Raw genomic sequence first — 16,500 nt, 5'->3', positions numbered from 1 at the left:
ATGCACTCATTTGTATACCTTACCTTATATTAGATGAACTACAGTCTCCTATTAAAGGTGTACTGACACATTTTGGGAAAAGACCATCCTGGAAAAACAATATTTCCTAAACATGATGTTTTAATTTACTGTTAACAATGCATAAGCCCCCTTTCTCACCATCTCTACCTTTACAGTATGTACACAAGATCACCACTCTTCTTTCTCTAATCTTCATTCAATATGAGGAGTTCCACTCGTTTCACCATAATGTTAAGGCAGTGGCACTGTATTTGCAGGAAAACTTAATAGAATGTCCTGGCCCAGACTACAGAAGTGAACAGAGACCTTAGTAATAAAAAACACATATTAATTTTATACTCTATAAGTAGTTCACGCAAAAGTTATTGATTTTTTTTATCTTTGCAGCACCGTACAAGTATAGCTCATGAATGCAATGTATATTTTCAGCCTTCACGAAAAACTTCATTTCCCAGATTGCAGTTATCTTCTTCCTGTTTTTATCATGTGATATTCAGCAGCTGCACTATGGCGGAAGTAGAGGAGCAGGTAAGCTATCACTAGAGAATACTATTTAAATAGAACTACTCTTGGAAATAATTAACTTTTTAAGAAAATAATTCTCTGTGCGTAGGCTTTATTTAAAATGCGGTTAGAACTAACTGTCTAAAAAGGTTACGCAGCATGAATAAATCTTACAGAAAGTATTGTATTGTCAAGTCATAGAGCATCAACGTATTGTGTGTGGTTCATACAAACATTATTAGTTAATTTGATATCAGTAACAAAATACGTGTTTTTTCATGTCATTATTCGTTTTTTTAAAGCAATGGTATTAGATTGAAACGAGGATTCTTTGTAGGGTATGCGGAAGCTATGTACTATCATTCGTGCCTAGGTTTCGAATTCCTTATAGTGTCTGTGAGGGTAATTCTGTCTTTAGATATTGTTTTTGTAAAACAGGACAGCTCAGATATGGTTAACAGCTACTGTAGCACTGGGGAACAAAATGTGTTGTACTTTTACTGAGTTGGCTTAGGAGTGGCTGCAATTATGGACCCCTCTAGACACTGGATATTGAGAACGTCTCTTAAACTTGAGATGGAAAAGTGAAGCCTCGCACACCGCTATACCACAGGACCACAAAACAAGTCAAATGAAACAGTAAAATAGTATACACATGTCTGTTTTTGCCATACGCGTTAAACCATAAGTATGCTCATTGTATTCCTAGATAATATTGTACACTAGCTGAAGTACCCGGCGTTGCCAGGAGAAATTCAATATTTCAATATTTAATGCATGACAAATTGGGGAACGGTAGCCTTATGGTTTCCTATAAGTTACCGATCTTGGGTGTGGCACAATGCGCTCGGACCCCTTTCCCATTTTTAACTTTTTGTTTAGTTTAGTTTTTTGCCATTTTAATTTTTTTTAATTGTTATTTTTATTTATTTATTGTTGTTTTTGGGTTTCTTTTAGTTTGAGAGACATGGTTACTGTCGTGATCCAGCAATGGGGTTACTAAATAAAGTACCCCGGGGGTCAAAATTTTGGATCCAAACATAGCCCTGGACCTTCCCCTGGATGAAAGAGGCGGCCATGCAAAGTTTGGTTGCACTGGCTCCTGCGGGGTCCAAATGCATAAAGGAACAGACAGACAGACAAACATTCTTCTTTATATATTAAGATTATAATACATTATGAAACATGAATAAGGGTCGTATTATATCTATAGTAATTGCTGTAATATAGGTTTATTTTTTATGTCAAACCCCAGAATAACCCAGGGCTTAGATTTAATTATATGGCTCTTGTTTTGTTTTTTTTAGGGACGAAAATCTAGTGAAGAATCCTCAGATGATTCAGAGGTAAGTTGCACTGTCTTATGGAATTTTAATTGTTGAACAGTGTCTGTATCATGAAAAAAAACACAAATTTCCTTTATTTATGTGATGGTCAGATGCGGCAGTAACAAACAAGCCTTTGGTCACTAACTTTTCATGAGGTCACATAAAAATAACTTGCAGAACTTTAGCCACAGGAGTGGTTTCTCATTTCAGCGGTAGGAATTAATGCTGGAAATGTGCTAACAGGTTGTACCTGGGGCCAGATTTCTTGTAAGAGGGCCGCAGCTCTATGAGATTATGTAAACTGCATGTGGCAGTAGAAATGTGATTCTTAATCCACCTGCAGTCAAAAAAGCAATGCATTTTTAATAACCCCCTTACTGTGTTGAAATTATACTTGGTTCACTAAGGATGCTGCCATGTTGAGCTTCTGAAACATTTTGACTGGATATTGTTTTTCTTCATGCATGAAATTATACTTAGAATCAAAACCCACTCAACGTGTAATGTAACATCTAATCTGAAATACCTTGGGTGGATCCAAAAAAACAAAAACAAAAAGGAACACAAAATGGTAATTGCAGCTTATTGTATGTCTCTGGAGGTCTGTTTAGTGTGTGTGGTATATCCATCTTACTTATGTCTGCGGACGACAGTAGAAATCTCTGGATTTTCCTCTTGTGTATTGATGGTTCTGCTGAAGTGTGGGTCCAAGGTCATCAGTGTTTGCTCCAGGACTTACAGACTGAGGGTCAATGTGCCCCCCTCTCAATTTTAGGGGGACATTTTCTTCAGTGAGGGGGTCAATATGTTTGATTCAGAACCAACCACCATTTATTATTTTTGTTTGTTTTAAATATGCCAACAGAGTTTACAGACCTTTTGTTTCTGAAGAACAGAAAATAAAACTGTAAAGGTGTAGATACAACCAAGGTGTCTCTACAATACTCACTGTCACTTCTGGGGAAAATATTGGGAAATGTGTCACAGTGATGCTGGTGTACCACTGAGTTGAGGACATCCATTGTACCAAATCACATTAGAACAGGGGTTTTCAGTCTTTTTAAGCTGCGTACCTCTTTCCAAAAAATGTAGTCCACCACGTACCCCCATCTGAGGGTCATAATATATGAGTCATGATACACTAAAACGCACAAGAGCCTAGGAGTGTGTGATGGATACAATTATAAAAGTTACAGTATTATGACGGAAATAAATATATTATATTTACTTTTGGATAAAAATAGTCCCTCAAACAGGTTTTTAGTTGTTGGAAACATCAACATCATTTTATTGTAATTACTAATTAATTAAAATCAACAAAGCCTCTGTGCTAAACTCAGTCACTCAGAAATGACATAGGACTACTTACTCCCTGATAGCAAATGGCAATCGTATTTTTAATGATAATAAAATTCTTGGTGACTAAAACGTACAGTACTGATGCTAATTAAAAAAAATAATAATAATAAGGCTTACTTAGTATCAGTGTAATGGATGTCCCTCCCTGCTTGTTACCACACAAATCACTGATGATGGCAAGGATATTGGAGAGAGCTTCAGTCGCAAGACACTTTTGGCGTTTTTAATCTGACGGTATTTCGTCTTGATCGCCCTTTGCTAGTAATGTAGTACTATTGAGCCAACAATCCATATTTTTTCACTGGATTGAAAGCTAAAAACTCTTACTCTCACACCAGACGTAACGGCTTGTCATATTAGACCACATGGCAATACTTCGGTTTCTGATTGGCCATACATTTTGTATTTTGAAATGAACCAATAGTACTTAAGTTACAATAAACTTTAATCGGGTCGTTGCAAAAAATAAATATCGATTTGCAGGCAGGAATGCACACAGGAAATAAAATTAGTTAAAGACTAGGCTTTTAATTTTTTAAAATGTAATTTTTTTTTTATCCCAAAGAACCGCACAACTGTTTATATGACATTTAAACAACAGGGCTTATTTAAAACGTACATATTTAATATGTAAATTAGTCATGTGTGCACTGAACGCTCTGTCAAAGCACATCAGTCTGGTGTTAGCGATTAAACTTTGATTACATGACAAAAGTTTGCAATAGATGTTGGCAAGTGGTACTAAATAAATAAAATGCGTTGTCCGTCATTTCAGAATTTTTCTTGCGTACCCCAGTTTGAAAACCGCTGCAGAAGAAACCACATTAACCACAGTAAACAAACAAGTAAAAAAGATTAGCTTGTCGTCAGACATGTCAAGTTAATACAAAATGCATTAATTTACTGCGTATTGGTATTGCGTCTGGTCTGGGAAGGGGGACACACAGGTGCGTTAAGAGAAATTCAGCGGGACATGTTTTATTTCAGGGGGGCATCAGCGCAATGGCGCGGCCTAGCACGAACACTGGGTCATGCTAGTTTAGATGCAGCACATCACTAAAAGCAATTTTTTTTTTTAAAGTTACAAGTCTTATCCTAGTGTTTTTCAAGTATGTTTGGTGCAAAATATGTTAAATACTTTTTTGCGCATAGATCAAGTATCTTGAAATTGCTATGGTGATGGAACTTTCTAACTTGGAGGGAAAACTGAAGGTACAATAATGCAAAATAAATAATAATAATAATAATAATAATAATAATAATAATAATAATAATAATAGTTGTCGTTATCAGAGTTTGGGAAACTGTTGTATTTAAATATAGTATAGTTATCAACGTATCCTTGTTGATTTACTTTGAATCATTTTCTGTTTGTCATCACATCCCAGTTACTTTTTAAAATTTGCTGTGCCCCTGCAATATTCGTCCCCTAGTGGGTGTAGTGTAATATATAGTATATATACACATCAGCAACAAATACCACACAGAACAATTTGGTATTCCTTGTCTCAACTAGTGTTGCTGTTGCTGTACTTCTATGGAAAATGTATTTTTTATGTTTATTCATTTAAGAAAATATATTGTAATTTTTTATATATATATATATATATAAACCTGAAAATGCATTCCTGTTTAGCTTTATCCTGAATTCTAACTTTTTGATGGGGGCTCTGTTGAAAGGAATTTCTGCTGTGCAACATATATTGAATGTAATCTAGTACATGAGTGTAACGGGGGTGTTGTTACTGTGTGGGTATCCGATGAGAGACACAGAGGGTTTGAAGTTGAAACACCGCTCAGGCGTCCACGTTTTATTAAATCAAGGGCAGTCAGGTGCAGTGGTACGTGGCCGCCACTAGGGTACTAGCAATGGTATCCCTAGTGCGGAAGGATAGTGTGGTGATCCTAGCGGTTCCTGCAGGCAGGGGGTTCTCACAGGCGGAGGTGGGACGCGAACCTGGGATCTACCGCTCTGAAACATAGTGCCGATACCGCTGTTCAAAAGAGCCGCCTCTCTTACAGGAGCTGGTATCAGGTTTATGTCTTCATATTTGCGTCACCTACCAGCTGTGACCCCTACCCCCATGCATGCTACAATATATACAAACATGTACATGACAAAAAACAACACAGTGGGAAAAACAGCTATAAAACTAGAGGTGGCTAAGCTTGGGCCGTGCTAGGAGCCTTCTCCCTAACACAAACTGAAATAAACTTTAGTGGGATTAAAATCTCCTAAATTAATCCCTACCCTAAAATATATGCAGTTATCCCAGTTACACACTCAGTGATAATCCTTAGCTCACCCTGGTTCCATACACAGTCGTGAGGGTTCTCCTCCTTGGCTTGTCAAAGAAACACAAACCAACAAAGAAGAACCAAGGGCTGGCTTTCCAGCCCCTTTTTAAAGACAGGTGCTGCACATTCCTTTCAATTAGGTAGGGAGGGACGTTTAACCTCCCAGCCCTGCCATATCCAAAATTAAACATTTGTATGTGCAAATCTAACAAAACCATATTCTTTACAGGGGCAGGCCTCACCCCTGCCACAGTGAGGTTTGGGTGAAACAATTTTGATAAATTCTAAAGTGTGCTGTTGCTTTAAATTTCAGCGTTTTTTTTTTCCTGTAATTTTAAAAACTTTTGTGGAAGAAAGAAATTGATTTTTGTGCCGCTTTTACAAATATAAAGGGTCGAAATGTCACTCTTTTCATATCTAAGTATTGCTGCAAGTCTAGACTTGTGCACGTTTCGCCAGGTTGTCATAGAAACGCAGCTAACTGTCATCAGCTCAAGCTGTTGACGGTTATAGTTGCGAGTTAGCAGGATTATTAAAATTTAACACAAATTATTGATTTTCTTTTTATGAACGGTTGCTCTGCTTACCCTTGGTACTTCCATCTTATGGAAAACGGAAGCGTTAGGCCAATACAACAAATGTTCTTGCATCATACATAATCCTAGATGCAAGAGCATTAATTTTCTGAAGCTTCCTTTTAATATGGCTGGGCTCATTTTGGCAGTTAATGTACATTTGAAAGCTTAATATTTCACTGTCAGTTGTGCTTTTTGATAGAGGGGCATTCAATGTTCTTCTTGCTGTTGTAGTTATATTTGGTTGGCAGGTGCTTCAGTATCCAAGATGACCTAGTAAGGTCAGGTGTTTCAGTTTTGTTGTCCAGCCAAGAACGTTTAAAATAAAAGAATAGGTGCCCACAGATACAGACATGCTCAAATTTGTTGGTACCCCTCCACAAAAAACGAAGAATGCACAATTGTCTCTGAAATAACTTGAAACTGACAAAAGTAATTGGCATCCACCATTGTTTATTCCATATTTAATAGAAATCAGACTTTGCTTTCGATTTTTTATTCAACATAATATTGTAAATAATAAAACAAATGAAAATGGCATGGACAAAAATGATGGGACCCTTAAGCTAATATTTTGTTGCATAACCTTTAGAGGCAATCACTACAATCAGATGTTTTCTGTAGCTCTCAATGAGACTTCTGCACCTGTTAACAAGTAGTTTGACCCACTCTTCCTGAGCAAACTGCTCCAGCTGTCTCAGGTTTGATGGGTGCCTTCTCCAGACTGCAAGTTTCAGCTCTTTCCAAAGATGTTCGATAGGATTCAGATCAGGAATCATAGAAGGCCACTTCAGAATAGTCCAATGTTTTGTTCTTATCCATTCTTGGGTGCTTTTAGCTGTGTGTTTTGGGTCATTATCCTGTTGGAGGACCCATGACCTGCGACTGAGACAGAGCTTTCTGACACTGGGCAGTACGTTTCGCTCCAGCATGTCTTGATAGTCTTGAGATTTCATTGTGCCCTGCACAGATTCTAGGCACCCTGTGCCAGGCGCAGCAAAGCAGCCCCAAAACATAATCGAGCCTCCTCCATGTTTCACTGTAGGTATGGTGTTCTTTTCTTTGAAAACTTCATTTTTTCGTCTGTGAACATAGAGCTGATGTGACTTGCCAAAAAGCTCCAGTTTTGACTCATCTGTCCAAAGGACATTCTCCCAGAAGGATTGTTGCTTGTCAATAAGCATTTTAGCAAATTCCAGTCTGGCTTTTTTATGTTTTTCTTTCAAAACTGGAGTCCTCCTGGGTCTTCTTCCATGGAGCCCACTTTCGTTCAAAAAGCGACGGATGGTGTGATCAGAAACTGATGTACCTTCACCTTGGAGTTCAGCTTGTATCTCTTTGGCAGTTATCCTTGGTTCTTTTTCTACCATTCGCACTATCCTTCTGTTCACTCTGGGGTCGATTTTCCTCTTGCGGCCGCGCCCAGGGAGGTTGGCTACAGTTCCATGGACCTTAAACTTCTTAATAATATTTGCAACTGTTGTCACAGGAACATCAAGCTGCTTGGAGATGGTCTTGTAGCCTTTACCTTTACCATGCTTGTCTATTATATTCTTTCTGATCCCCTCAGACAACTCTCTCCTTTGCTTTCTGTGGTCCATGTTCAGTGTGGTGCACACAGTGATACAAAACAACACAGTGACTACTTTTATCCATTTAAATAGGCTGAATGACTGATTACAAGATTGGAGACATGTGTGATACTAATTAAAGAAACTAATTAGTTTGAAATATCACTATAATCCAATTATTTATTATCTTTTCTAAGGGGTACCAACAAATGTGTCCAGGCCATTTTAGAATGTCTTTGTAGAATAAGCAATAATTCATCTCTTTTCACAGCTTCTTTGCTTTATTCTATGACATACCAAAGGCATGCAAGTACACATGATAAAATGGCTTTTAATTTCATCACTTTTCAGGAGGAATGAAGCATTATTTCAATGAGCTGTAAAGGTACCAACAAATTTGAGCACGTCTGTATGCATACATTATTCTTTTCAGAGTTGTATTGCTGAAAGAAGATTTTATTTCAAGGTCCAGTACTGTGTGTAGAGTAATTGGCATTAGGTATGGGGTACAGGTATTTGAATTTATAGTAGCTTTGTGCTATAAAGAAAGCAGCTGTATTTATTTTCATCTGGTATTTCTTCCCTTTAAACCATTTCAGCTGTTGCAAGAACACAAACTGATAAAACTGTTCACACCAACTTTTTTTTGTAATAAAATATTTAAAAAGTGTGGTGTGAAGCAGTACGAATATTTTTCATACCACTATACTACTACTGCTACAGCTACTATGACAACTAGAATCCCTGTTCCTTCATCCCAAATTCTGTGGCATATCTTTAACGCCCATTGAGCATTTGTGTATATATCAGGACAATATGACGCTGCTACACTCTATATGACTGGTTTATTTCAAATAAAAAGGTTGTACAAAACAGAAAACACAGACTGAACAAACAAAACGGTGCGTTGGCCAAAGTAAATAGACAGACAAACAGAAAAACAAGTACCGTGCTGGAGCTTCCAGCACGAAATAGCAATTGTTATTTTATATAAATTACTCTTCTTTCTCTCTCACCCGTTCTCCACTCATGAACACACAACCCCGAATGAGTGAAAACGTGCCCCTTTTATGCAGCTGTACTGAGACTCGATTGCTAATCAATCATTCAATTGGAATCTCGGTACATCTGCACGTGAACTAATTTGTGCTCTTCCCATGCTTTCATACAAATACCCTTTTAATTTGCACGTGAAGTGATTTGTGCCATCCTCGTGTCTAACTACAAGTTACACTTTATATCACCTGTGCTAATAACCCACATTATAATCTGTGCACTTTATACATAAACACCAACATTTACACACTACATACAACATACAGGTGAGTAATTTTGCTACTTTGCACTGTTGCTGTGGGAAAACTGTTCACTGCAGAGCAGGTTAAGGAACCAAATGATAAGCAAGATATTTGGATGACCACCAGGATTTGTTGAGGGCTCTGTAGATGACCCCTATAAGTGATACTGCCTATACTGCTTAATACGGCTAACATACTGTATTAGAACTTCCATCAGTTACTTTCTAATCGCTCTGTATAAAAATTAACATTTTAATTAAATGTTAGAATCGGACAAGCATTTTAATAAAGTTTGTGTGTCTATATATCATATAAATAACAGCAACTGAAACATTAAAATGAGAATTGCCCTGTGTGGCTTGACTTATCTGAATACAGTAGTGTACAATATAAATCGTATACAGCTAATAAAGAAAGTTGTGTCAGTTCATGGAAAGTTATACAGTGAATGAAATGTCTGGGAAATGAGAATAATACAAATCTGTATGCTTTAGAAATCATGTCCCGCCAGGCTTAGTCGGGCAAGACGTATTTCAAATCAGAAATCTATAAACATTCCAGCCTTCACACATGCCTTCAAACGCAGGCTTGTTTGTTTTTCTGGAATGACTACAAGCTCATAGTTTTTTATTCATCTTTGTCTTCACTGTGATTTCAGTGTTTTCTCACATTGTCAAAGAATAGGAACAAAACACTCCAGTGGACTGCAGTCTCCTAGTCCATATCATGAAGCCACCAGCACCATTGGAGCGAATTACTGTAGCTCCTCATTTAGCAGCTCCATCGCAGAGTGCAGGCGCTGTGGAGAATCACCAATTGAAAGCGAACGTGTTGCAAGGACTATTAAAACAAACAAACAAACAAAACAGAGGTCTGGTTCGAATCTGGATCAGGTTGCACATGAAGAGACTTGGGTGACCTTATCTTAGCCCCAAGTCCACGTCACTATACCACAACATGATTTGGCTGAATGATGGAATTCATCTTTAAGCATGACTCCGTCAACAATTAAATACAAATAAATCATGCACTTCATGGATGGTTTATGGGTCTCAGTAAAACCACTTCTTTCACTTCACAATGCAAATTTAAAACTAAAAATACAGTAAAAAAAAAAAAAAAAAAAAGTACCGTGTGTACTCAAATTTAAGTCGCCAAAAAAAAAAAAAGACCCTGAATGCAAGTCACATTTAACTCTTAATGAAAAAAACACAATACTTAATGGTTAAATTACTTTTTCATTTCTAGGTGGCAGCAGGGAACACTGTATTACTGTACATTAAAGCATCAGAGTATGTTACCTACTATATTACAAATTCAAATGGAAAAAGACAATATCTACAGTATTTTCAGTATTGAACGACAGTCATTGTGGGAAAGGGTAAATTACCTTTAACTTTATTTGTCTGCTTTATTGTCAAAAGAGCCGGCTCCCTTGCAAGGAGCGTATATCGGGCTTATGTCGTTGTGTATGGTTACGTCACCTGCCAGCCCTACAGCTGCCTTCCCCCGTGCACGCTACAATAGCCTGTCGATTGCGTCTCCATCTTCTGACACATCTCAGATGCTGCAGTTTTTCTTTTCTTCAGCAAACAAAAAGCTGCATCAAAAAGTGTTCATGAAATTCGCTTTGCAGCCATTTTAATATACCGGTACTGTACCGAGAGTAATGTCTGTAGGGGGCAGTACTGTGTACAGTTGGTCTCGTTCAAGCGCACCAGAATATTTGACATGCGCAAATGTAAATTGGTCCCCTAACTAAAAACCTTGAATCCAAGTCGCTCCCCCTAATTTGAACTTTTATTTTGGCCACAAAAGTGCGAGTAAATACGGTATTTCAATTGTTTATATATAAAAAAAAAAAGCTTCATTGCTCCCTTTTCTTATTCACTTGATGTATTGAAGGCTAGTGGGTCTGATTTGCAAGGATATTCGTCCTAAAGGCTCTGTGTGTTGTATATATTGTACTTTTTTAAATCACTCATTCAGCTGTCTAGAACTGGCCACATTTTGTACACAACTAGACACATTTTATTTTTATTTTAGTGATTGGGCCTACTCTATATAAAGGTGTGTTGAGTTGAGTTTGAGTGAGGCCCAGTCATCTCTGCTTTTATGCTGCTTTGCTTAAATTTTTTGCACAGTATACAGAGGTCATGGTTCACATATGATTGGCCATTCACAATATATATTTCTTGGGAGACAGAGACATCTTTTTAGATAGACCTACTGTTAGAAATTCGGGAGGTACAAATCACCTGTCGTCCATAGAAATATGAAACGGTATCCCTATGCCCCCTGAGGAGGAATAAAATCTAGTGGTTTTGTGAATAGAAATTATGAAGTGTATTAGGTGTTCTCTTGTAAAGCTGTGGCGCATATCTCCTCCTATACTGTTTAATATATTAAATACATAGTATAAAAAGAACACAGCTGTATTTTTAAAAAATGACATAGATTTGCATGAATTGAAATTAAAAAAAAAAAAATGTCAGCTGCAACACCTGATCACCTGAAGTAAACAAGCTGCATCCTAGCTTTAGACATGTTATGTGGTTGCATCCGTCAGCAAAAATCAGCCCAAATGACCTGACCTGAAGCAAAAGTGGAACAGTAACTGCAGGGTGTTAAATAATAAACAAAAACCTGTTTGCTTGCTTTCCTACAACTTTGTTTTTTACAACAGGTACAGAAACAGTACATTGCATTGTTTGTATTTTGTTTTAATATAAAGCTCGAGGTTTAAATGCTTTTTGTAGACATGTTCCGTAGTGAAGGCCTTCTAGGCTAATTTAGTTTCTATGGTACCAGGGTGGACCTATTGTGACAAATAAACACACAAAATAAGCTTTCATTTTCCCCAGTCAGTGTAAAAAAATGAGCATGTCATTATAAATCATTATGATAAAAAAGGACATTGGTTGACAAAGGTTCCAAGTAGTGACATGGGTTTAACACATTTGCCTAATGAAATGTTTTGTCTTAATTGTATCAAAGCTGCACTACTGATAGTCTTGTTTTAATTGCCACAGGAGGAAGAAAATGAAGAGGAGCCTAAGCTAAAGTATGAGCGCTTGACCAATGGTGTCACTGAGATACTGCAAAAGGATGCAGCCAGTTGCATGACTGTCCATGACAAGGTATCTGATTCGTGTATTATTTATTTGGTTAATGACTTAAATTCTGATTTAATTTTCACCAAGTAACAGTATTGTTCAGTAAGCAATTAATGCATTCTTTATATCATTTCCTGAGCTTGCCACCCAGTGGGAAAAATATGAATTTAACCTTTTGCAGTCCATTTATTAAGTGCGCGTCAGGTCCAATTTATTTTCACACGCGCAGTTAATTTTAGACGCGTTGTTTAAAAGTATTTTTTTTTCACAGTCAAACGGGTTTAAAATGCCCTGCATATCAACAAAGCACTCGCTAGGCATCTCCAGCCCTGCCCCACCCTTTCGTTCGCTATTGCTTTCACATATGCTAATAAATAAATAATAATAATAATAATAATAATAGTCGTACATACCGATCAATCATCTCCTGATCACTCGTTTTATCACCAAACTCCTCAATAATGCAATCCAAGTCATTATTTTATTACTATAACATCTCAAAAAAGCTCTGCAAATGTCTGTGATAGTCTCTGTGCGCTGATGCAGTATCAGCCAGCTTGTTTCCTTATGACCGCCCATATGGGATGCCAGGGGCAGGTATGACTAATCATGAGATACGCCTTTTTTTTTTTTTTTTTTTTAATCGGCTTGTCTCGGCTCCTGTCGCTCCCACTCGGCCATTGAATGGTTTTCTCGGCTTTTTCCGGAGAAAAAACGACTAGAAACCTGTTTTTTGCGTTTTTTTGATGATGTTGGACAGGGTCCGACAATGGACCGGATAGGAATAATTGCAATGTCGGACCAGGTCCGACAATGGACCGCAAAGGGTTAAACAGGCAAGACCTACACAAGACTTTTGATATGTTAACTACTGTACATTACCATATTTCAAGCTGAGTATTGGTTTGGAATAAAACCACGTTTTTGAAAGATCATGCAACCATTTGAAAGAAATAAGATTCGGATTGAACTAGCCTAGTAGCCTTAAACATGTTTTTTTACAAGTCCTGCAATATACTCACAACTTGTATATACCCATAAACACATATCATTGCATTTCTTTCTCAGACTGCATAGAATGACAACTTTTGAGTTTTGGTTGATCTTCGGTAGATAAGGATTATGTGCATGTATTAAAAAAGCCCATATTCAATTTTGTCAGTGAGTAAGCTATGGATGCAGGCAATGAAATAAAGCACAAAAATAATTCTACAAGAGACACACAAAACACAGTGCAGTCATCCCAAAAGAAAGAAAGTAGAAAAGCTTCATCTGTTTCAGAGTATATGGCAGTTTCTGTAGGAGGCTAGGAGTGTATGATAAATGAATACACAGAATCAAGGCAGTTACTGTGCTCACCATGTAGAGTGTGAAAGCTTTGTATTTAGGGGCCTATAGCCAGCTGCCACACTATTTTTTGTCTAAACAAATTTTAAACAAAGTCCTATCTTCAACAGGTATTTACTTTTATTTATGTATTTAATATGAAGGGCTCATATTTGATGCAGTGTGCTGTATGCAAACTATATGTAGATGGATTTGCATCCCATTATTACTGGCCCAATGATATTCTACGCAGTAAATGCGGACATTACATAAATTGAGAGAGACCAGTATGTTTGTAACTTGCTGCTATTAGCAGCCCTGAGGACATGCTGTTGCACCTCATTGGGCCTGTCCTAATGCAATACATTTTAAATGGAATAAAGGCTTGGGTATGGAGTGTCTTTATTAGTGTTGGGTCTTTTGCAGTCTTTTAGAATGTCAACTTGAATACATGAACTGAAACTTGACCATAAGAAAAACAAAATAAGACTCCTAAATAAAGTAGATTTCCATGGCAGAACTAACATGTCTGGATGCACTTGGCACAGAATTATAATATACATTCTGTAATGTAGTAGTAGTAGTAATAATAGTAATAATAATTACTTCCACCTGAGGAAGGGAGGTACAGTATGTAGTCAGCATGTAGTATTTATCCACACAATTTTACCAAAACATTATAAAACTGGCCCTTGTAATATAACATTGTAGTTGTAGTCTGCATACAATATGCAGTCAGTAAGTAATTAGTAAATTATTAGAATAAATGAAAAAACACTACAAGACAAAAACCTAGGGCAGTAACATGGACAAAAATAATCCTTATTGAAAGTAATTTTCAGGAAAAAGCCATCACAATTGTGGTCAGTTCTATGTCAGTTAACCAGCATGTGACCATCAGAAATTCATGATTAATAGATCTGCAGTATATAGGTTTTGATTCAACATGAGTAGAATTCCACCGTAGCAATGCAGAAACATGAAAATGCTGGTAACTTTAAGACATTAAAAACATGAATATATGCAAGTAACCTCATCATTGTCACTGGAGATAATATATTATTATTATTATTATTATTATTATTATTATTATTTATTTCTTAGCAGACGCCCTTATCCAGGGCGACTTACAAGATATCACATTATACATTATTTTACATTATACAGATATCACATTATTTTACATACAATTCCCCATTTATACAGTTGGGTTTTTACTGGAGCAATCTAGATAAAGTACCTTGCTCAAGGGTACAACAGCAGTGTCCCCCACTGGGGATTGAACCCACAACCCTCCGGTCAAGAGTCCAGAGCCCTAACCACTACTCCACACTGCGGCGTCTTTACCAATCAGATCTTAAATATAATATTTGATAAATATTATTACCCAGTTATTGGGTAAAAGAGTCGTCCATCCCATGTACAACACGCACCTGTGTAAAGCACATCTCATGTATAATGCCCAATCAAAAACATGACAGTGCACTATGAAGAATGTTATGTACTACGCACCTTGTGTTATTTTGGTAATTCAGACTGATACATTTCTGGAAAAAACAAACAAACAAACAAAAAAAAACCGCGTTTTGTGCATATTTACAAAACAGGACTTCAGACGAAAGTTTCTGATGCAGCTGATGACTACAATGAAAACAGCATTTTCATTAGCAGTAAATGGTGGATTTTCTACTGCAGTCAAGTAAGCTGCATTAAATTTCATTTTTAATGCCCTACATTTTTCCTCGCAGCAGTTAATTAAGCAGCACATTGCTCTGGTTACCAGTGTCAGGGTAGGTGTACACCTCCTAATTACATTCCCATGTATTTCTATGCTTTCTGCTTCCACTGTTCTTCAGAGTTTATTCTTAGGTTGTGTTAAAGGTGTTGACACAACCTAAGAAATTACTCTGCTGTTACCTTGCTGAGCACAGTGCTATAGTTTTGTACGGAACTAAAAAAAAACACACACACAAAAAAAAAATGGATGTACAATAGCAAAACAGGGAAAATGCAACGAATTCATAGCTGAAAACTGGGACAATCCTGGGACGCCTGGTAACTCTAAGTTGGCAGCACTCAGCAAATCTATATGTGCACCGTAGAAGAAAATCTCTAGCCATAATATCTGCAATGTTCCTTATTCTTGATTTTTTTTTTTTTTTTTTTTTTCAAAGGTGACTACTCTTGTGATACGCTGTGAATACGAAGTCATTAAAAGTGACTACGTTGGCATGACTAGGTACTGCTGTAAAATTACCAAACCCCTATGTAGGAAATACATATGAAACTGGGGTTACCATATTTCATTTTCAGCTGATGTTAATACAACTCCTGTGGACTTCCAGACATCTGTATTTCATCGATTGTTACAGTTGACAGTTGCCAACAAAATATTTGTTGCATTTCTGACCATTTTAGTCGCAGTTTGGAGCCCTGCTAAAATAAAATAACTGTGGAAAACATAAATATTCATTGAAATACAAAAATAAAGCACTTTAATGTTTTTGAAAATGATAATGTTTACAGTAAAACACCGCTTTGAGACCACGATATAAGTCCTTTACAATCCTGATTTTCTCTTATTGAAGGTAATGTAAAGTCACTTTCAATATTAAGACCATGCCTGTGTTGAGTATTAGAAGGTGCATTATACTTGTGTAATTATGGTAAATGGCTTTTAAAGATATTTTAATTTATGCAGCAGGTTGACAAGATTTGCGATGGCATAAAATAATTGTTCCTGCCCAATTTATAACCATATTAGTATTGCAGATGCAACAGTGGGCTTGATATAAAAAGACATGGGAAAATCTAGTCTTAATTATGCCACACTGCTCTTTTTGAAATATAACACTCATCAATACCTGCAAATGTTGTATAACCAATTAAAAATTAATGATATAAATGACTCATTATATGCTATTTGAAAGTGGATAATATAATTCTACGACTCTTGTTTTGATCTGTCCACAGCAGCTTATAAAGTGAAAGATATTTCTCCCCCTTAGACTTTTTTTTTTTTTTTTCATTTTTAAAGCATCATATTTTCACCCGGGTCTGTCTGCACTGGATGAGTAATCGTCATGGCACCTGGTGCATTCAAG

The 16,500-nt window shown here is 36.8% G+C and overlaps 1 protein-coding gene across 3 annotated transcripts in view; it reads left to right on the top strand.

Annotated features, from left to right (window-relative positions):
• The first annotated feature begins 462 nt into the window (after positions 1-462).
• Positions 463-16,500, top strand: part of LOC117400457 (vacuolar protein sorting-associated protein 41 homolog) — a 63,809-nt gene continuing 47,771 nt past the window's right edge. For 2 of the 3 annotated variants that reach the window (XM_034000470.3, XM_034000469.3), the window contains exons 1-3: positions 464-549; positions 1,833-1,871; positions 11,987-12,094. In XM_034000470.3, the coding sequence (XP_033856361.1) occupies positions 529-549; positions 1,833-1,871; positions 11,987-12,094 (168 nt within the window). In that variant the 5' untranslated portion in view covers positions 464-528. Of the gene's footprint in view, positions 550-1,832; positions 1,872-11,986; positions 12,095-16,500 lie in introns of all 3 variants that reach the window. The other variant, XM_059023062.1, reaches the window with a different exon arrangement.

This window comes from Acipenser ruthenus, chromosome 4 (genome assembly GCF_902713425.1).
Source record: "Acipenser ruthenus chromosome 4, fAciRut3.2 maternal haplotype, whole genome shotgun sequence".
Classification (NCBI taxonomy): Eukaryota; Metazoa; Chordata; class Actinopteri; order Acipenseriformes; family Acipenseridae; genus Acipenser; species Acipenser ruthenus.
The sequence above is the reverse complement of the archived record's forward strand: the minus strand, read 5'-3'. Positions and strand labels throughout refer to the sequence as shown.